Below are 21785 nucleotides of genomic sequence, written 5' to 3'. Positions count from 1 at the left end.
TACACAGGAAGAATATATTTTAAGGAATCTAGCATAATATTTGTGGAGACAGAAAATGAATACTTTGTGAGAAATCGATGTCGTGACTTTGTTAAATAAATAAAACCATTTAAAAGGTTTTAAAGATATGCTACTTAATCTTAGAAATTTAGTGACTTTTAATTTGAACTAGTACCACTGACTTACTGCCCACAAATTTGTCAGTTTTGAATGCCCTTTTAAAAAAGGCAACACAAAACAGTTTAAGAAAAAATAAATTATTCCTTTCATATAAATATTTAGACAAATCAAAAAATAAAATGTCATACTTTATAATGAAGAGTGTTTTAATTTTGTAAATGTAATGATAGAAAACATTTCGCTAATTTGTCGATTAGACTATTTTCATTATACAGCTCTATGGAAATACAGCTTTATTTTTAAATTTCTCTCTCTCTCTCTGTCTCTCTCTCTCTCTGTCTCTCTCTCTCTCTCTCTCTCTCTCTCTCTCTCTCTCTCTCTCTCTCTCTCCCATGGAACCCTCCTTGATGGTGTGTCAGCTGCGCTCCGTTAGCCTCAGGGTGACTTACTTATTTTAGCCTCTTTCGAGAGTTACACAAATCTTAACCACCCCCGCCCCCACCCCTTTTTTTTCTTCAGTGAAAATCAAATGCTGCAATAAAGGAGAGCAGACAGACACCTGCCCTTCCCCCTCCCTTTTTAACATTTTCCAATTAGCGGCTGTCATGTGACCCTCTGGTTGAGCTAGCCCCTCCTTCAAAGTGTCCGGCATTTTCTTAGTTTCAACCTTTGAACCTCACTAATAATAAATCTAAATTCTGTTTGCCTTAAATGGAGACAGTATCTTTTTTGCTTTATCGCTCTTTTCTTTTAGGCTTGATGCTGTTTTGTTTTAATCTGTTAAAATAATTCAGTATTTCAATGGAGATTTAGAAGTCTTTTTTCATCCTACCAAAAAAAAAAGACAGCATATTTTCAGGGACAGGTGAAAGTATAATTTGTGGTTTTTATGATAACTGTTTTGTTGGTGAATTAACTGTGAAACACACAGCATGATCTCAGATTTATTTTTTTTTTAAAGAGAGGAAAAGCCATAGTAGAGAGATAGAAATCTTTTAATTTTTAATTTCAGTTGTTGGCTGGAATCCAGTTGTTTAGACGATCATGCTAAATATTTTACTATTTTGCATCTCCATTTTGCTTTTCCCAAACCGTGGACATAATTTGGTAGCTGATGGTGTCTTCCTGGAGTCACGTTTGTGCAGTACTCTAATTCCATCAGTAGGTCCCAGGTCACACACAGCCGGCCCTCTCTTCCGCCGAGCTCCTGCCGGTCCTGCGGGTCTGCCTGGCTGCTTTGGATTGACATCTCTGGCAGTTTATTTTCCCATCTGTACTTGTTGGTTCATTGCTAACCACATTCTCATCTTACTTTTCCAGCAATAGTTTTTTTTTAGAGTTTAGAAACAGGCAAGCTCCACTTCAGCAGCAAAGAGGCGTGCTACTTAAGACTCTCGAATATTTTCTTCCATCAGAGGCCTGCATGACTTTAGCTTGGCAACCTTTAAAAAGTATTTTCTTAAGACCAAAACAGGAAGTGTAGATAAGACAGTAGTTATGAGTGTACACTAAAAGGCATTTGAGGTTGTGCTGGTTGGAGTTGTAAGCAATACTTCATGTGTGTTTGGTTGGTATTCCCAGTGCTTGGTGAATTGTGACTCACTGAACATTTACTTCTCGTTAGAATACTAAGATTTACTTAGTATGGCTTTGGGGGCTTCAGACCTATAAAATAAATGAATCAAAAGTCTCACTGGTAAGAAAAAGGCAAAGTTGGTTTTTTTGTTTTGTTTTAATATATAGTTATTCCAGTTTTTCATTTGTGATCATATGACCCAGGGTACCACGAATAGCACGGCTAACCACTGAAGAGTGACCAGGACAGATCATGGGGACAACCCATGACACTGATGACTAGATGACACTGATCTGGTCCCCCGAGTGCCATCAGATTCGGTGGCCTTTTGAGAAGGAGGAGGTTTTTTTTCTCGCAGTTGTGTTTGTTTGGACCGGACAGGGTTTTGTTTCTGTGCTGCCCTGTGGGTGCGGGGCTCAAAGCATCATGGACGCCCCCCTCCTCCGTGGCCGTCTGTCTCTCCAGCCGTGGAAGCGCTGTTGACACGCTCCCGTCCCACTCTCAGAACCGCAAACAGTATTTCCCTGTTTCCTCCTCTGCAGAATGGAGGCCGCCTTCCCTTCTGGACCAGGGCTGATAGGTGGAAGGGGGCTGCTGTGGAGGCCTGCTGTGGCCCAGCACTTGTAGGGACTTGAAAGAGGGTGAGCAAGAAGACAGTGTCAGAGGTTCCTGTGACCCGCTCGCTGTACCACGGGAGGGGCTGCCATGGGAAGTAGCCAGGTGGCAGGGTCTATAGGGGTTTAATTCTGCGTTGAATAACCAAGTGTACCAGAAGCAAACCAGAGCCATAAAGAAAAGCGTCACATTGTGTTTGTTGTTGTTGGTTTATATTGAACAGTCTGTGACCTTCTGTGTCCTTTCCCCCAACACCTACCTCGAAACTCAACTCACTGGCACAGTGCATGCCATCGTATGTGTGCCTTTACTCAGTGTGATGTCTCTCTGACCTCTGAAACTGGGAACTCCCGAGTGGGTCTTAGGTGGGAGAGAGTAGAGGCAGATTGTTGGTTAAGAGACCTGGGGACTCGGCCATTAAGAGATGAATAGCAGGTACTGCTCTTGCAGAACCTGAGTGGTTCCCAGCTCCAAGTGGCTCACAATAGCCTGTAACTCCAGCTCCAGTAGACCCAGCAGACCCCTGCACACGTGAATATACCCCCACATACACAAAATTTAAATAATTTTTAAAAACTTTTATAGAGTAGGTGTTTAATAAAGTAACAGGTGATACATGTTCATAGTTGAATTGTTAGCAAAAAAACAAAACAAAACAAAACAAAAAAAACTAGACTGTGGGTCAGTCTTACAGATTAGGGCGATGCTCATGGAATGAATCTGTGGGTCAGTCTTACAGGTTAGGACGGTGCTCATGGAATGAATCTGTGGGTCAGTCTTACAGATTAGGGCGATGCTCATGGAATGAATCTGTGGGTCAGTCTTACAGGTTAGGACGGTGCTCATGGAGTGAATCTGTGGGTCAGTCTTACAGGTTAGGACGGTGCTCATGGAATGAATCTGTGGGTCAGTCTTACAGATTAGGACGGTGCTCATGGAGTGAATCTGTGGGTCAATCTTACAGATTAGGGCGGTGCTCATGAGGTGAATCTGTGAGTCAGTCTTACAGATTAGGGCGGTGCTCATGGAGTGAATCTGTGGGTCAGTCTTACAGATTAGGGTGGTGCTCATGAGGTGAATCTGTGGGTCAGTCTTACAGATTAGGGTGGTGCTCATGAGGTGAATCTGTGGGTCAGTCTTACAGATTAGGGCAGTGCTCATGGGGTGAATCTGTGGGTCAGTCTTACAGGTTAGGACGGTGCTCTTGGAGTGAATCTTTGGGTCAGTCTTACAGATTAGGAAACCCATGCCAGTAAGGCTTTTTATATAACAACTACCCTCGGACACTGCTAATCAATGCTTTCTCCAGGAATCAACACTGATTCCACCCTAAATCCTTTCCTTTTCTAATACTGGCACTATGTGGACCTCAGGTAGGAGGTGCCTTTTTGACCTTTTGTATCAGAAGGTTAATTGCGAGCATCCATCCCAGTTCTAAACAACATAGATGGCTGAAGTTATTCTTTTTTTTTCCTCATCAGCCATTTGTTGACATTTCCTGTGTAGAGTACTCGTCTGGGCCGAACCCAGGGACGTCTTGAGTGGCTTCCCTTCCAGGGTCCTGAGCTGGGTGGCAGAGGCAGCAGTCTGAGAAGAGCGTGTGCTAATAAAGCATCCCTGTGGGCTGTGGGTGTGCAGGGGAAGGCAGGGGAGTGAGCATGCACTGGAGTGATTGAGAAAGGGTTTAGGAAACTGGAACTCAAACTAGAACTTCACTTTCTTCATTCAGCAAGTATCTGAGTGTTTGCTTATTTGTGTCTGTTAGACCTAAACTCTGCACCCGATAGGCAGGCAGAGGGACGCCTTTCCAGCCCAGCTTCCCTCATCTTATGCTGCCGGCCATTGCTGTTGGCCTCCTGTGCCTTGGGTATTAGCCACACCTGCTCTTCCCTGAAAACAGACGTTTTTCTTTTAATCTCTTCGCACAGGCCCTGCATTACTCTTTTCATTCCATTTGGAGTCTCCACCCACCTGTTTTTTCTACATAAAATTGCAAAACCTCTCCGTAGAATTATGTGCTTCTCTGTGAGTTCTCTCTCACACTCCATAGTCCATGTTAGGATTACCAGCTTCTCTCCCCACCCCCTCTTCCCTGCCTCCTCCCCCATCCCATTTCCTATTCCCCTCCCTCCCCTTCTCTTTTCTTCATTCTGAACTTCCTGATGTCAACACCCTGTCTTAAAGTATTTTCGTATTTAGCTAGTACCTAATACAATGGCGGTGTTTAAAATGCATTTACTAAGTTACAGTTAAAAATAGGAAAGACCCTGACTTTTGAAGAAAATGATGGACGCACAGAATTAGGGGAGCATTAGTGCAAGCCTTTACAAGTATGGGAGGCCAGCTCCCACATTTTCCCATTTTTTCCCCAGGGTACTCTTGAGGAGAGAGGGATAAGAACTATTTAGATAGAAAGATAGTGTGGAGAAGAGACAGACAAAAACACAGGATAGCTTCAGGAGGACCTGGATCAATATCCACTGGCCCCTTCTGTCTCTTCAAAAGGGCTTTTTATAGCAATGCCAAGGGGCGAGGCAAAAGACCTCCCCTAGCACATCCAAGTGCAGACCTTTCCAATCACCTGGTAAGCCATGCTTAATTCAGCCCTGCTGGGTAAAGCAAGCTCAGATCTCACTAGGAAGCATTTGTGGGCCCCTGCATACAAGTGAAGAAATTAAAGCTCAGCATAATTGGGGGAAACCAAATAAAGACCAAGGATAGGAAGAGCTATATCCGTGGAGGTCTTCAAAGATGCTGGGTTTCTGCAGTGGAACTTGTACCTTGAGCCTGAGCTGCCTAGCAACCAAACCCCAAACAGAAGAGCTAGGGAGCTGAAATTCCTTTCAGCCAGAAAGGAGAGTCTTGACTTTGTCCAGCATTGGCTGCTTTGAAAAGCTACATTCTCACAGGAATCTCTAGACTCTGCATGGATAAGATTGAGTCTCAACAACTACAAAAAAAAAAAAAGAAAGGAAGGGAAGGAAAGGAAGGAAGGAAGGAAGGAAGGAAGGAAGGAAGGAAGGAAGGAAGGAAGGAAGAAGAAAAATAGCAAAGGGCAGGGCAGGTAATGATCTCAACAATAACAATAATTTATAAAAATATAACTAAAGATTTCATTAAGGGCATTCTGCAAGAACCCAAGTATATAATAATTAGACTTGCAGATCTGTAGGAAGTTGGACTGTTGTAGTTCCAGTGAGAAACAGAAGTAGAAAAAGGAGCTTGGAGAGTGCCCAGAGCTACCTGCTTCATTTACAGCAAGCTGGGAAGGCAGGAGACAGCTCAAGGTGGGGAGGAGATGCTGGGCCCCCAGACGCCTCCCCCAGGTGTCCACTGCCCCTGAGCGGATTCTGCCCTGACCTTGTCTGTGCTCAGTCCAAATCAGTCTACTTCCTCAGAGAAATGGATTAGGAGTCCTGGTTCCAATGGAGACAGAGACTGACCTTTCTCAAGATGGCATGGAAGCTCTTCAGACAGAGCATCGCATTGGGTGTTCTGGAAAACACTAGCTGGCAGCCTGCCGCAAGGCAGGCAGGAGCCTCATGCTTCAGATTACACAAGCTCCCTGTGCATGGATCAGAACAGATGCTTGGAAATGATTCTTAGATAAATATATATGAAGAAACATGTACTCCTATTAGAAATTAAATTTCTTTTAAAAATTAGACACTTGGTACACCATACAGTGTGAACATTGGTCTGGGCTATTATCCAGTGTCTAACTTACCGAGCATCTATTACATTCCAGTATCATGGGGCATAGAGAAGAGAGCAAGGTCTTAACTCTGACCTCAGCAAGTTTGTCCTTTGCTATTTGAAGGAATAAAGCTGAGGTGTGTGAAATCCACTGAGGAATAAAAGCTCCGCTTGAAGTAACAGGTGTTAGAATGTGTCCGATAATTCAGCACAGAAATCCCCACAGCTGAGTGACTGAGTTGGCTCTTGGGCGCTGGACAGGATTTGGCTGAGGGAAGGGACTCCCTGGGAAGGGAGCTCCATGAACACAGGCAGGCTTGGGTGTAGTAGCAGTGGGGACCAAGCTGATGGAGAAGTGACAGGAAGTGGTGCTACAGAAGGAGGGCTACCAGAGGACTCCGTAGTTCCTGTCGTGAGGAGATGGTGGCAGTCCTTGAGCAGGAGAGTGAACAGAGGCAGACGGTTTCTTGGATGATCGAAGGGCAGAGGTGACAGTGAGGTGGTGAAGGCCTGCCCTGAGCAGAGACAGCTGGGCCCCCGGGGTGGTGAACCCAGGAGCAGTCGTGGAGATGGGGACTGGCTGGTGACAAACCCTGACTTCCCAGCCCTCTGCTGAGCTTCAGTTGGAGTCTCTTCTTGTTGAGCGTGTCTGTGAAGCATGGGGCAGAATGGCCATGCTTACCTCACAGCACTGTAGCTGCTGACTGTAAAAACTTAAAGTCGGTATGTCGGGTCTCTGAGATGTAAACTGAAATCTGCTAGGAGAATTAAATTCTTACTCGTCCATGTTTCTCCTGCTATTAAATGGAGTGAACGATGCAAAAAGAATTCTGTGAATCAGAGGAACTCAGTCACGTCTGAGCAGTAAATGATAAACCAGGGAACTGGATTCCACAGCCATGTGAACTCAGCAGAGCTTTGGGAAAAACATCTCCCAGTGGTGGGATTCGGGTATCATGGAGAACCATGGGAGGGGCTTAGGAGGGGACAGGAGAGCATCATGGGTACCAAGGCCCTGTGTTGCTAAGGAAACCATCGGCATGATGAGAAAAGGATTCATACAAGTTCCTAAACACATGCGCGCGCGCGCACACACACACACACACACACACAATGATAAACTTGAAGAAAGACTTTATATATTTAAAACATTAACTTTGTTTTCACATTGCTACTCTTAGGAATAATTGCCATAGTGAATATGTGGGAAATAAAGGTTAAACCCATTGATTCTTAAAGTCACCATGCTTAGTATTTTGTGGATGAAGTCACTTTCACAAAGGGCTAGCACGTTCTGAAGCATGGATGTGTGTTCAGACAAAGGACACAGCGGCTGCCCAGAATTTGAAGCACCTGTTGCCTTCGGACATAGCAGTAAGTGACTGAGAAGGTGGCCTGTCCCTAGACCCTGGCGGAGCTTCAGGGTTCTATGAAACAGCACCTGTTCACTGTCTGATGTGCGGAAAGTGGATTAACATACTCAAGAAAGGAGGGTCTGGCACTGAGAAGGAGTGAAGTGAATTTTGGAGTCTTCTAAGTATAAAATAATGCTCCGGCAGAGAGGAAAGACGGAGTCAGTAGGCCGGTGTGAGCGTGTGTGCACTGTTGTGTTAGGCAAAGTCTGTCTCTCTTCATCAAAGTCGGGGCTTTCCCCCGACCTTACTGCACAGTCTCGTTAATTTATCGCCCAGTAAATATTAACTATAAACAAATGAGATGACTTTATGGTTTGGCAGTTGTGACGTGGGAGTCAGACTGGGAGCGTTCATTGCCATCTCACTGTTATTTCCTGGATTACTGGCGGAGTTGACTTTGGTGTTTTGCCTCTGACTGCCACGCTACGTTTTGCCTGGAAGCCATCTATTTCGCTGATAGCGAATTCCTTTTGAGTGCTATTTTTATACAGTAAGCATCACTACACCTCTGGATCTTGATAGCATTACTGCAGGAGCAGAAAGCAGCTTTGTGTTAGTAATTACCTAACATTGTCAGAAGCTGACTGCAGGCCTCTTCCTAGTGATAACAGAATAACCGCATAATGTAGCTTTATAGCACATGATTAATAGAAAATAATTACACGTCCTACAAAGGGATGCAATATTTCTTATAAATTGACTAAAATGGTTTCCTGTAGATTAAAGGACTCTTCATTATTTTATCGGTCCTCCTGAGGTACAGTCACTTGCCTGTGTTAGCATTTCAGTTGATGGCAAGAGCCGAACAGGGTGAAGGGTACCAGATGGCAGACCTCGGACCTGAGATCTCGAGTGCAGTCAGGTGATACCATGTTTCCTAGCCTGTCACGATTTAGATGGCAGTTTGGTGTGGGCCTCCCCTCCTCTCCCCTCCCCCTTCTCTTTTTGTCCTTTTTCCTTTACTAATAATGTTTGAGAGGTGTCTTTTATATGATCCACCTGTGACTTTCTGGAACAATGCTATAATTAGTATGTGGATTTTAAGACAACATGGTACTTATTGATGGCATTGTTCCCCACCATTAACTGATCTGTCATTCGTAATCACGAATGTTTGGGTCAAAGAGGCTGATTTCCTTCTTTGCAAGGAAACGTTGCATGGTGTTGAATCTTGAGGCTGAAGTTTAGAAAACAGTTACAGTCAAGGAGCATTTTCATCCCAATTTATGGGCTGCAGATGGTTTAATTGGCATTCCTGTTGCTGGGGGAGGGGGGGCTCATGCCGAGGGTGGTGGGGATGAGCAGTCTTATGACCTACTCTGTAGCTTCAGTGCACAGCTGTAAATCTGCCTCCTAGATTTTTGTCCCTCTATTTTCTCTCTTCTCTTATTTCACACAGGAGTGTTATATGGAATTATTCATAAATATAAAGTAATATTCTGTTTTTTATTGTTACCATTTTCTGAATGAGATCTGATGTTTTACAGCGTTTTCGTGAGGTGTGTATTTCATAAATGTTTCGGTTATTTTAAATGAAGTGAAGCATTTCGGATTACTGTAATGTAACACTTTCCTTGGTCCCTGGCCTGTTACATGTAAGGGATCAGTTTACAGCGAGGAGGCCCCTCTGCCCCCCGCCACTGTGCTTTCTAGCTGGTTACCCTATTGCTCTGCCGTCGATAGCAGCAGACTTTCCCAGGCGTCTCTTGTCTGCCGTTGGTCGATGAGATCTTAATTTGAGGGTTTCTGCTCTTCTCAGGAGTGATGGTAGGTCTCAGGTGACAGTGCAGCTTGTAACCAAAGGGAAGATTATAAAGGTCTCTGAACTTTCTGCTGTGCGTTTTGAGTCTGCCCTCCCACTGGTTGCCTTCTGGGTCTCCTATTGGCAGGCTAGACCCCTTGCTCTTCTGATGTAATCAGTTTGAAAACACCCGAAGGCTGGTATTGGGTAAGAGCTTTCATACTCAGACTTACCGTTAGTCCCTTTTGATGTCTTACAATGTAGCCCTTTGATCTGTAGAAGCTTACATGCGTTTGTTTTGTTAAGCATTAGGTTCCAGTTGTATTCACGGCCTTAAAAACTGAGTAAGGGTGGTTTTATTAGGTGCCTACTAGGGTATAGTGATTGCTAGTCCAGCTTTCAGTCAGTTGATATTTCCTTTTGATGAATGTGCCTTGTATAGATTATCTACGTCATCGTTGAGTTCTGGACTCGGTGTTCTTACTGCTTGGACAGTTTTGTCCACTGAAATCACACTGTTAGCACACTTTCAAACTTAGCGCCTTTAGTCCACTGCCTCCAGAGCCAGTGCTGTCTCCTCATCAGAACAAGAAATCCAGGGCGAGCCTTTGGGCTCCTTTCTTCCCCTTTGTTCTCCAGGAAGCCTAACCCTGCTGTTGCCCACCACTTTAAAGGACCCATGGATTTTATCCTGTAATTTATAGGTAGACTGTCTGTCAATACATACATGCTAATGTTGCTACATTTGTATTGAAGAATAGCATAATTTTCCTTGTGATGGTCAATAGCATACAAATCAATATGAATGTTAAGTCTGCATGCCTATCACCCCTCCCTCCTCACATATAACTCAATGTGCATATGCACATTTATCTATGACTCAGAGGTTGGAAAATCAGAACCTATTGAATTACTTTGGGGATTGATTTTAAAAATTTATCTTATATGAAAAATTAAATTTGGGCCGTAATGCTTATGCAGAGTATTGCTTTTGGAAGATATTATTCTTGAAACTTGTAATTCATTTTACTTGTTTGTATCTCACTAAACATAAATAAGTTTGAGATAAAAATACATTAGTCAATCTGGCAGACATATGAGGCCGGTTAAGGAGGGTTCGCAATGCCTAAAGCAATGGTGTGTCTGTCAGTGGAGAATAAAGAAGAGAAGAGGAGGGCTAGGTTTGTTTATCTCACATTGTAAAGTGCAGAACACCTCATCAGTCACTCTGTTCACAGATTAATATTTTGCCTTTCAAACTAGAGAGACTTTGGTTTCCTATTTTTTTTTTCCCATTCTGCAAGCAAACCTAACATCACCTTTATGTTCCTCCCAAGCTTAGGCAGTCCAGAATCAAGAGAAACAGTAAAAGCTTTGGAATATTATTTTCAAGAAGTCCACTTGTGAATTATTTTGTATTGGTACTCGTGAACTTTTAATTTCAGTATTTTTCTTATTCTCTACTTTATCAGCTTAAAATGTATTAGGTTTTCTTAAGAAGGGGTATATCTCTGAATTCTAAACCATCTAAGTTTCATTAGGAATTATGAGTTTGTTGTCATGCCCCTTCCCACCCCCCTCCCATAGTGATTTTCATCCTTGATAGACAGATAAGCTGCTTGAAGGTTCTGTAGCTCCTCCAGCTCTTGGCTTTAGCCTTACAGCTAAGAGCCCGTACCCAGGGCTGCTCTGTGTGGAGAGACCGGGAGCCCCAGAAGCTAGCTACTGCTGCTCTGGTTCTCCACAGCCTTACACGGGCGGCTGCTTCTGCATTCTGCCAGAATGATGAACAAGATTGTGTTGTACAGTAATTTCAATACTTGCCAATAGCATGGCTGTTGTGTGTGTGTGTGTGTGTGTGTGTGTGTGTGTGTGTGTGTGTGTGTGTGTGTGTTTTGGTGGGGGGGTGTTTGTTTATTTTTGTTTTTGTTTTGTTTTGTTTGTCCAGAAACAAAAAAGATGAAAATGTTTCCATTTGCAGCTCCAGCACCTTTGACTTTATAAAAAGAAACATTTCTAAGAAGTTGCATATAAACAACATTGTGCTTACACCAACCTAAAGGTTAATACTGCGTATTGTTTTCAATTAGGAATACAATAGATATGGCTGGTGGGTAGGAGAAATGAAGGGAGCCATTGGCTTGGTGCCTAAAGCCTACGTAATGGAGATGTATGATATTTGAGAGTCCGGGTAAGTACATTTTAATCCAATATTCTGTAATAGCTCTTATGTTCTCTTGGTCTCTTTCTTCTGAGGCTTTGCCTTTTCAAGTCTTTGTAGTTTTCTGATAACCTAAGTATGGTGCCCCAAATCTGTTTTTGTTTTATTTTGTTTTGCTTCGTCTTTAATTTTTAAAGATAACTTTAGAGAATTTACTTTGGAAGTGAATAGATTATTTAGGGAAACATTCCTTTCATAATAACCAGCTGTGGTCTCAGACCTCCTCCTCTCTAGTGAAATGCCACTTTTAGGGCCTTTCTGAGCAAATGAATTGAGAAACGTTGAGCAAACATTCATTTTTGTTTGGCTAAAAATGTTATTTTTTTTTCTAAGTAGGAAAAATAAATCAACATTTCTATTGAAGGAAAAAATAAAATAAAAATGCAACTTTCCCTTTGTGCCTACAGGGAAGTCTTCTGGGTGTCTGCAGGTGCTCTGGATTTGGAAACCCCCGCGAGCCTGAATGGCCCAGAGCTGCCTTCGTTTGCCTGATTGTCCCTGTCTCAGCAGCTCTTCTATATAGTCACTCATTAAAACATTCTAGATGTCAGATGAAGCCAGCAGTAATGGATTAAGTTAGATACAAGCAGTAGAGATAAGGCCTGTTGCTGTTTTTCAAATAATAATTAGTATCACTTTGCCCTTTTGGTTTGTGTGGGAAAATTCATGATTGTATATGACTCTTAGTCCCTGAAGCTGCCAGTGAGGGTGCTGTGTCTTAGTCATTAGGCACCTGTTATTGTTAGTGTTGCATATAATTTCATAGACTGTAAGTTTTGTGTTGATACTAAAGACTTCTTTAAAGCTGTGTGGATGACTTAACTTAGTCTTTTTTTTCATAGATTAATATGTTTTCTTGGGGAAGAAAAGTTGTGCAATTGGTCACGTTTACCTACTGTTAAGTAAGAAAGAAAAAAGGCGCTAGCCTTACAGGTAGAGGGAAGTGACAGTATGCTGTCACTTGGTTCACAAGTGTAAACCGGAGCTAGGTTTGTGCAGAGGGCTTCAGTGTCGTAATTTGGTGATGGGCTTGCCAGTGTCTTCTACTGTAGTTCTACTTCAATTTAAGAAAATCCAAGATTCATAAGAGAGCCCATCTTACCACTAATACTATGGTATAAACAACTTCAGTGTTTTCAAAGTATGAGGGCGAGCCGGGCACGCTCTTAGCTTACTGCGACATCATTGCTGCGCTGTCCCAATCCCGCCATCAAATGGTCCTGGCCGAGCCTCAGTGTGCCCCTCCAGACCAAACAGAAAGACAGACTCAGGACGGCAGCAGTTGCGGGCAGTCAGTCACCGGAAGGGTAGGTTTGCAGAGTCCTGTCCGTCCCCTTTCATACAGAGTTGAGAGCGTGGTATTTTAACTGTCTCTGGAGATGCTAGAAGAGCCTTCCTCTGGAGAGTGACTGGATGCTTTGCCGTAGATGTCATCTACTGTTGAATCGTTCTTCAGCAGGTCCCAGCTTTTGCTTAACTGTTCAGATAGAAATGCAAATGAGCTGATACTATTTTTAAATCTCCACTATTTATGTACAACTATATTTACAAGGAATAGTAAAGAGTTTATTTTACTGTTATAGTATAAAGGTTGTGATCACTCAGTTTTAAAAGTAAAAGAAAAAAATCTTTGTGAATAACATAGTCCAAGTTTCCAGAAATTACATTTGTAAAATTACCCTTTTTCTATGAGAGTGTCATTTAAATGGGTTCAAGTCATCTTTGCAGAAGTTAGGCAGGTAGAAATGAACTCTGTGGACTGGCTTTCAGAGCCAGTGTGGGTTGAAAAGCAAAGCCTAGCCTGAGGTTACAGGTTTTGTGCCTTTAACTGAAGTGGCCAGCAGATGGCAGCAGCTTGTCGTTTGCACATGGAATCACTGGGGAACCCCTCCCCCACTCGGGCCGACTTCGAAGCCCTTAGATTTCCGCCTCCTTTTCCAGTTAATCCAGGAGAGGGAGTCCTTTGCCAACTGATGGCCAGCATTTCCAGTACAGAAGCATGGTGCTGCTTCTGTCCAGACCGCATCTGGCCTTTGTTCTTTTTTAACTTGAATATACATGGCAGATAGAAGGTTGGAACCAAAAGCCTTTAAAATTGGGAGAGAGGAGAAAAATTGCTGTCCCTTGCGATTCGTGGGTGCTTTCTGTTCAGTTGATGAACTCATTTTTGTGCTGTGAGGAAGTTGCTCTCCACCCCTGACAGTACATCACATTCTCTTCAAGATCATAATAACATCATTAATGTGAATTTAAACAACGCGGCTTGTTAGAAAAGATGCTAATTGTTATGTTCTCATTATGTTTGCTTAGCTTTTATTTGTTTTTCTATGAACAGTTAGAGAGCTAATTTTTTTGAAAGGTGATTGTAAGTCATATTTTATATAGCATTTTGCTTGATCGCCTGCTCTGTTCTGAATTTGTACTCTGTTACCATTAGATCTTACAATAATGTTCCACTCTGCAAATTTTTAAGGTTCAAATAAAGTTTAATTGTTTGCAAACTGTTATGATGCTAATAATTCAACAGCCTGCTGTGTTACTAATGAAATTACTTTGTTATGATTAATTTGGAAAATAGTGTGTTGATTGTAGTAATTAAGCACAACAAGGTGAAGTAAATGATTCTAATGCCATCTGGCCTCCACACTGAATGAAGAAATGAAATCGGGCTGTCATCTGAATTTATTCAAAGAAGTAAGCATCAGACAGATGACTTTCATTGCTATAGGGTTTACGCTTAACCACAGCTCACCCGCTCTGGTTTCACCACTTTGTGGCATACAGCATGGTTTTTTGGTTTGGTTTTGTTGTGTTTTTTATGAAAACAGTTTGGGCTCTTCCGTTGTTCTGAATACTTGGTTTTAAACTGATTATTTTAATCATAACTTAATTACAGATAATTACACACAGTATATGGGATCATAGGGGGAAAAATCACTTTTCAACCATCTGTAGGTAAACTAGATACACGTGGGTCTTTTTATTTTCTGTCAGTGGATGAATACGTTGGATCCAGCCCTTCCCAGAAACACAGCCCCCTTTCAGTTGTTGCCGGAGTGTCTGTAGGCAAGCAAGGCTCTATTACCATTTCTCTCCTGATTTTCATCTCACTGACTCTCACACCATCTAGGGTCATGATTAGAACTCTGTGACGCTAGAGATTCAGATTTAGAGTTCAGTCACTGGACAGAACCTGACCTAAATCTACGTGTACTTTAAAAGCTTGCCCTTGACCGGTGTGCTGAGGACAAATTATGAGAGTGTGGATCAGACACAGAGCCTCCAGGCCCCAGGCCAAAAGGCAGCTGCTGGTTCAGGGTTTCGGGCCAGCCGTACAGAGTGGCTTTGACTTCTCTTGAGTTCAGCATATCCAAGAATGCTAGAAAGCAGACCACATGGCAAAGCAGGAATAATGAGATAAAGCATGGTCAAGCCTTGGAAAGCCCAGCTGCACACAGAGGATAGAGGGGTATATATGTCCATTCTGTCAAAATGGTTTATCACACATAGCTTAGTCAGTCACTAGAATCCTGAGTATTTAAAATACAGAAAACAGATCATGTCTTGTTTTTCTCTTACATTTTAACCTATATTCAAACACATGGCAGCCTGTCCACTAGCTGGGAAAGCTCATGTTACCAGGAACCCACAGCCAGGCTATCTGTCAGAATCCCTCTGATGCCAGACTTTCCTGAGATGAGGTAAATACTTACCAAGTGGTGTGATGACAGTCACGTGAAATGCCATGGCATTCATGCTGTGTTTAAGGGGCTCTCCCATGTTTTCACTAGTGGATCTACTCTTGTTGCCTAGATACAACCATGAGATGTGGCGCAGCATGGTGCAGGGCATATGCTGTGCTTCCAGTAAATACCTGTGGACTGGTTTGACTCCATACAATAGGTTAGAACCTTAGATTTCAGAAGTTGGGGGATTTGACCTCTGTACCCAGAAAGAAAACACACACACACACACACACACACACACACAACTTTTCTGCAGTTGGTACATCTGCTTTCCAAGGATGCTCTTTTAGCAAATAAGCAGCCCTTTTCCCTGAGGTTTTAGCAGCTGGTCCCCTAACTACGTCAGCCTGAGCCCCGGGTTTGTCAGTAACTGAGCATAATGGGAGTGTAGATGACTTCCAAGTTGAGCTATGGCACCGCACTAGCCATTTGCTCAAAGTTGGTGTGACTTTCAGATGAGAGACACAGGTGGCCCAAGTTGCTGGCAGACGTCTAGCTCCTCTTTCCAGAGCATCCCAAGTCACCAGCGCCTTCATTCCCCTTAGAGAGTGTCAGAAGAGCCCCTCTTCTTACCTGTATCCTGGAAGCAAGCTTGGTAGATTGTCACCTTGCGTGGATCTGACAGGAATTTCTGAGTCAAGTGTGGTGGCACATGCCTGTGGTAGAGGCAAGCATATCTAAAGTTCTAGGCCAGCCTGGGCTACAGAGCATCATCCTATGTCAAAAAGAATCAATAATGAAAAAATCCTGAGAGGAAAAGTTTCACAGGTCCAACGATAATTTTTGTCCTGAAAAAACAGAACAAAAAGCCTCTACCCTCTGTTTTCTCAAAAGTCCTACGATTATGTTAACTTGGGTGTTTGGGGCCCCGGATGAAAGGATCCTCTGTTGTAGACAGCCCTGGTCCTACCCCTGTTTAGCTTTAATCCATGGCGTTTACGAGGCCGAGCACACGGAACATTTGTGCATGTGGTAAAGCTGTGGAGACAGGCCTCTCCCCCAAAGCCCTTCTCTCAAGTGTTTTCTTAACATCCCGACTTTGGATGCTATTTCCCTGTGTTTCTCTCCCCTCGTTTCCAGAGTTTTCTTTTTTTTATTATCCATTACTCACAATGGTAATATAGCGCTGCACTTGTCTGTTTCCTGTTTATTGGCCTCAACTTCGTAATATAAAAATATCACTCCTGTTAGAGTAAAAGCAGGTGCCACGTGAAGCTTGAACAGCAATTTACCTCTCGTTTGAGAAAAATGTCACACAGGTCCTCTCAGAGGAGGATATTAATGGCACCAAAGCCTGCCAATTACAAGCGCGTGCCTCAGACTAGGACAGGGGTCCCACAAATAAGCTGCTCCCCACACTCTGCCCCATGCTCAGTCCTTCCCTGTCAAGTTCAGTGTGCTCATAACAATTTAATAGTAATAGCAGACTTCACTGGATGTTTCACTGTTTGTTATGCTGTGTACTTTTTCAATTCTCAAAAGAGCCTGAGTGGCAAGTTCTGTTGGTCGCCTGTTTTCCTGATTAGGAAATTTGGCCTCAAGGTCCTAGGAAAGAACTTACTAGGCTGATCCAACTCCTTACTCCCCTTCCCCTGAATCCGGCAGAGTTGACCTGAGAAGTGTTTGAGGGATTCAAACGGTGCACACAGTAGGAGCTTGGAACTGCTTGTTGTCAGTGATGGTGACCGCAGTCTTACATGTGAAGGTACCACTCTAAGCTTGGACAACCAGACCGTTGAATTCAGCTCTTTTCCTGGTCAAAGCTAACTGTGGTGAGCAGAGCAAATCTAAAGCAGCTAACACACCTTGTTGTGGGAACCCTTCTTCCCATGAGCCTCCAGCCCAGCCAAAGGTGAGTCAGCCATGGTTGCAGGGTAGAGACTGGCCAGTGAGACTCTTTCCCAATAAGCCTTTCCCCTTCTCTGCTTCTCGTACACCGAGCCCAAGAACCCTGACCGAAGCCCAGAGAGGCCGTAAAGCTGGCTGTGTCAGGTACTTGTTTGGGGGGAATAGGTTTTAATAGGCAGAGCTGTTTGTTTTATTTATTTATTTATTTTAGTCAATTTAAATGTTACTTATGAACTGTTCCATCCTTGAAGTCACCATACGAACATTATAAAATGCGTGCAATCTTGTAACCGAGTGACAGCAATGTTTGTCATATGAAATTTTACTGGACTCTGTGGAACTCAGATGCTGGACATTTTGCACATGAAGTCTCATTCTGTGAGTACCCACATACCCACATAGTACCTCGTACAGGGCTCCACAAATGAAGTATTCTGATGTGATTTTTTTTTTTTTTAACAAAAAAATTATCTGGTTGGGGATTTAGCTCAGTGGTAGAGCACTCGCCTAGCAAGTGCAAGGCCCTGGGTTCGGTCCTCAGCTCCAAGGAAAGGAAAGGAAAAAATGATCTGTTCTCTTGTGATCGAGGTTCGGTGGAGTGGGGACACAAAGGTTAGTCGTGGAAGAGCCAGCATGCACTGTAGCACTCGGGAATGTAGCCAGGGGATGGAGTAAAGTGAAGTCCTTCGTGGGTGAAAGTATAGCTGTGCTTTTCTTCTGGTGAGTTCTTTGAAATATTTTCATGCCTGGCACCCAACAGTGCTCTCCTTTCCAAGGTAGAGGGAATAGCTTTGCCTCGTCCTGGTAGCCGGGGGACAGCCAGATAGCCAAACAGGTCTGGTTGGTGTAAAGCAAGCTACCTCCACAGGTGAGTACTGTTCCCTCCTAGTTCCCACATCGGTGCCTGTGGCCTGTGACGACGTCTGTCACTCTGTTCTTTCCTTGTCCCTCGTTCTTCCGGCTTTCCCAAAGTTGAGTCACGTGAGGCGTGACCACCATCCTCACTTTGTCCTTTCCACTAAATCTGTTCATAGCTGTCGAGCCCGTCCCCCGAGTCCCGAACCGCAGGCCTGGCACCGTGTCGTGAGTGGGGACCTCTGTCTTCCCCGCAGCTCCGCTTTGCTGCCCGGCATAGCCAATTCATTCTTTATCATCGTCTCCGGGCTTGCTATTTCTCTTCCTATCTAATTAAATGGTTCCACTTTGAATAATTACATTTAAGTGCTAGCAGCAGAAGAGGGGCATTGAAAACACAGGGTTCAACAGCCTTCCCAAGGAGATTCGCAGTCAGAAGAGACAGGACGAGACACAGGGAAGAGCAGCCCCAGGGAGCCTTACCTGGGGGCAGCTCCTAGCAGGTGAAGCCGCAGGCCGTGTCCTGTGACTAAGAGACAAGCGTCTCTTGATTTCGTTGTGTCTGCCCTTGGGTGCTGTCTGGCAAACGAACTGGGAATTTTTTTTTCTTGTGTATTAATACAGAAGGGGAGGGACGTGTAAGGGTTTCAGTAGTGGCTCAGACAGGAAGGTTGATTTTGATGTTCTTTTTAATAAAAAGATTCTGAACTGCTTGGAGCTACTGGGTGAAGTGAGGGGAGTAGAGGGCCGTGTGGATAACCTTCTACACAGTCACCGCCGTCGATGGTGAAGCAGATTCTAGAAGCTGAGAGTGCCCTGTACCCTTTTAGGAATAACCACTCTTCCTGGGGTGGGGTAGTCCTCTGCTAACAGTGAGGAGCAAAGGACCGCCCAGGACCTGGAGTCCCCTGAACCACAGTCCCCTCCCTGCTGACTGCCGGGGGCCCCTGTTCGTTCCTCCTCACACTTGAGTTAAAGCTTGAGATTGGGCTCAAGGGAGAAAATGTCTCCAGGGATCTGAGAATCCAGAACAGTGTCAGGCCTGCTTCTCCTGCCTCGGGAGATCTGAGGACCAAAATGAAACGGGGCAAAACAGCAACTTCTCCTTCACTCCAAAAGCAAGGAGGGAGAAGCAGGCAGGCCCAGGCCAGGCCGAGCGAGGCGCTTGCAGCAAACAGTGTCTGTGCGTGCAGCCTTGGCTTTGCTGTTTTGTAAGTGTTGATGTCAGTCCTGGGGAAGTTTGGAGTTCTCCTCTCTGTTTTTAAATCAAGCTTCTGAGCAACAGTCAGTTTGTATGAATGGAGATTTCAAAACTACAGGTGGCCTCTGTCTCTAAAGTTTCTAAATACACTTCTGATACTTAAAGCCGGGAACGTGGCCCCCAATCTTTTCATGCATATTGCCTGTGGTCGGCCAAATCTATTAGAACATTCTGGGATGTTCTGAAACAGATGCCCCGAGGAGAAGGTTTGTGCAGCTTCCCTTTGCCTGGGGCCTGTTGGGGAGCTGTGTGTGTGTGTGTGTGTGTGTGAGTGTGTGTGTGTGTGTGTTAGTTTCCAAGGCACACGTTTGCTTCAGCTGGATGGCGGTGCACGAGCCAGCCTGGGAGTGGAGCGCCAGCCTTTCGTGTGGAGTTTGTGAACGCCTACGACTAGAAATAAGGGCCAACCAGAACCTCATCACATGGACCCTTAGTGCTTTAATGTTATAACTTTAGGCAAAGCTAATAAAAAATGCAAAGGACTACTAAATAATTTAAATTATCTAAAAAATTGAGCATATTCCTTCAAATAATAATGGCTTTCATGATCTGATTTTTTTTTTTAAAATTCATTTCTCATGTCTTGAGTTACTTAAAAGTATAATCTCAAAGTCCATCCAAGTTTATTTAAGATTATTAAATATGTTTGTTATGATCATGCAGAGTCCCCGTAGATTCCATTCTTTTAGTCTTACAGTTCTGATCCGTAGTATTGTTACACAAGACATAATTCTGGGGGCATGACTGATAATATCATTGTAGGATGGAGTTAATTTTTAAATTTCTCCTTAAAAATCTCACTTTGCAATCAGATTTCTCTACTACCTTAAGCCGTTAGCCAGTCCCATCAACTGAACAACAAACAAGAAAAGGTCCTGTTCTTACCTGTTATTTTTTGATTTCTAAAAGTAACATCCTCTAATTGCAGCGTTGCTGACTTCGGCTGGGAAGCCCCCCCATTGTCATGTATTTTCTTGACTATCTTACTGATCCTTTGGTAAAGTAAAAGCATGGGACCATGGCATGAACTATATAGTGAGAGACTAGAGGTCAGACTGCCTGAAGAACTTTTCTTCCTCTTCTGGAATGATCACAGAAGAAGGTTTGTGTTCTAAGCACACATCTTTTGCTTCCCCTGGTGCTGTAATTTATAGCAATAAATACTCTGTATTGATTATTACTTAATTCTATTGGGAATATGCTGAAGCTGGAAATGTATTCAGCACCTTAATTTTAAGACACTTTCTAAATTTTAAATATTGATATAATTGCCCCAACTGTGCCTCTGTTTCTAGAGCCATTTCACACTATGAAATTATCTCCATGTTATGTATTTTGTAGAGATACCTTTGCTCATAGGATCCCCACCCCCACCCCCGCCCCGGTGTCCCATACTACTTTTGCATAACTGAGAAATCCGCCACTTCTTTTAGCTCCATTTGCAAATACAGAAACCGTATCAGAACAACGCATTCAGGATTAGTATAGAAATTCACAAAGGAAAAAAGAAAAAGAAGTGAGTGGACAGGAGGCGTGGAGAGATTGAAATGTCAGATTCTTCAAGTGCACAATTTTAGTCCAGTCATCTGCTTGGAGGCTCCTTGAGGGAAGCCTGTCTACCCAGACGAGGCTTTTCTGGCTGAAAACATGGTGAGGCAAATACTGCAGGAGTTTTCTTTTTTGTTTTGTTTTTGTATTTTTAAGAAAAGGATGAAGCAAGAAATGCCCCCAACACACAGCTCTAATTTATTCTTAGTCAAAACCAGGCCGCCATTTATACACTAGGTATTAAAAGCTACTTGAGTCATTAGAAGTGGTCTTTCAAATGCTCTGTATTATTCAACACAAGATTTATTTTCAAGCTATTTTAAGGCCACGGGGGGAGTTGTTTCCCTTATGAAGGAAACACTGTATTTTGCTGCATTATTTGTAGTTTGTAAATATATGTATAACGCAGAAAGGGGGAGAATGGGAGCTTCTGGTTTTTCGAATCCTAATACAGTACGTCTTCCTAATGAACCTGCCGCAGTGCCCAGAAAACAGCTCCCTGCAAATAAACATGCTCCAAGTGATTTAGCCACAATGTCCAGACTGTGTAAACATCTAATTATTACAATAAAATTGTCAATAAATTTACATTACTGCTCCCTTTTCAAATGTTAACCAACTTTTCCTTTGCTTGATAAAAGGGCATAAATTGTGTTTTTATGTGTTGGTGTTTTTGTTTCCATTACACTTCTCGAAGCACTCTAGACAGAAGACCCGGAGCCTTAATGCTCTGAGTGATTCCTAGATGAGGAAAACTCGTACAGTTGTTTATTACCGCAATGCTCCGCATTTCCTTTCACAGTGAGATGGACGCAGCCTTTACAATCTGATCTTTAGTCACGGCGTTTTTTTGCAGAAAGCCATAAAGCTGGTATTGTAGTCGCTGTAGCTTTAAGAGAGACACAAAGAATTAAGGCCCCTATAATCCACTATTAGAATGGAAATTTAAGTTACATTAGAAGCAAAAGATAAAATGGCAAAATGCAATAATTTCCTTTAACAAAGATTATGTCCAGTTTTTGGAATTATGATATCATGTTGGGCATAATGGTGGAACCCCCCCCAACGTATTTCTTATATAACTGGTACATTAACATTAGAAAAGCGGAGCGATATTGAATTCTAATGAGGTCTGGCCTATAT

The 21785-nt window shown here is 43.3% G+C and overlaps 1 protein-coding gene across 2 annotated transcripts in view; it reads left to right on the top strand.

The window, feature by feature from the left end:
• Skap2 (src kinase associated phosphoprotein 2) overlaps positions 1-13891 on the top strand; it is a 162798-nt gene extending 148907 nt beyond the window's left edge. For both annotated transcript variants that reach the window (XM_028864148.2, XM_037203754.1), the window contains exons 12-13: positions 11254-11354; positions 11792-13891. In XM_028864148.2, coding sequence (XP_028719981.1) covers positions 11254-11346 — 93 coding nt within the window. In that variant the 3' untranslated portion in view covers positions 11347-11354; positions 11792-13891. The remainder of the gene's footprint in view (positions 1-11253; positions 11355-11791) is intronic.
• Positions 13892-21785: the final 7894 nt, after the last annotated feature.

The sequence above is a fragment of the Peromyscus leucopus genome, chromosome 3, assembly GCF_004664715.2.
Source record: "Peromyscus leucopus breed LL Stock chromosome 3, UCI_PerLeu_2.1, whole genome shotgun sequence".
NCBI lineage: Eukaryota > Metazoa > Chordata > Mammalia > Rodentia > Cricetidae > Peromyscus > Peromyscus leucopus.
This window is presented reverse-complemented; position numbering and strand designations above follow the sequence as displayed.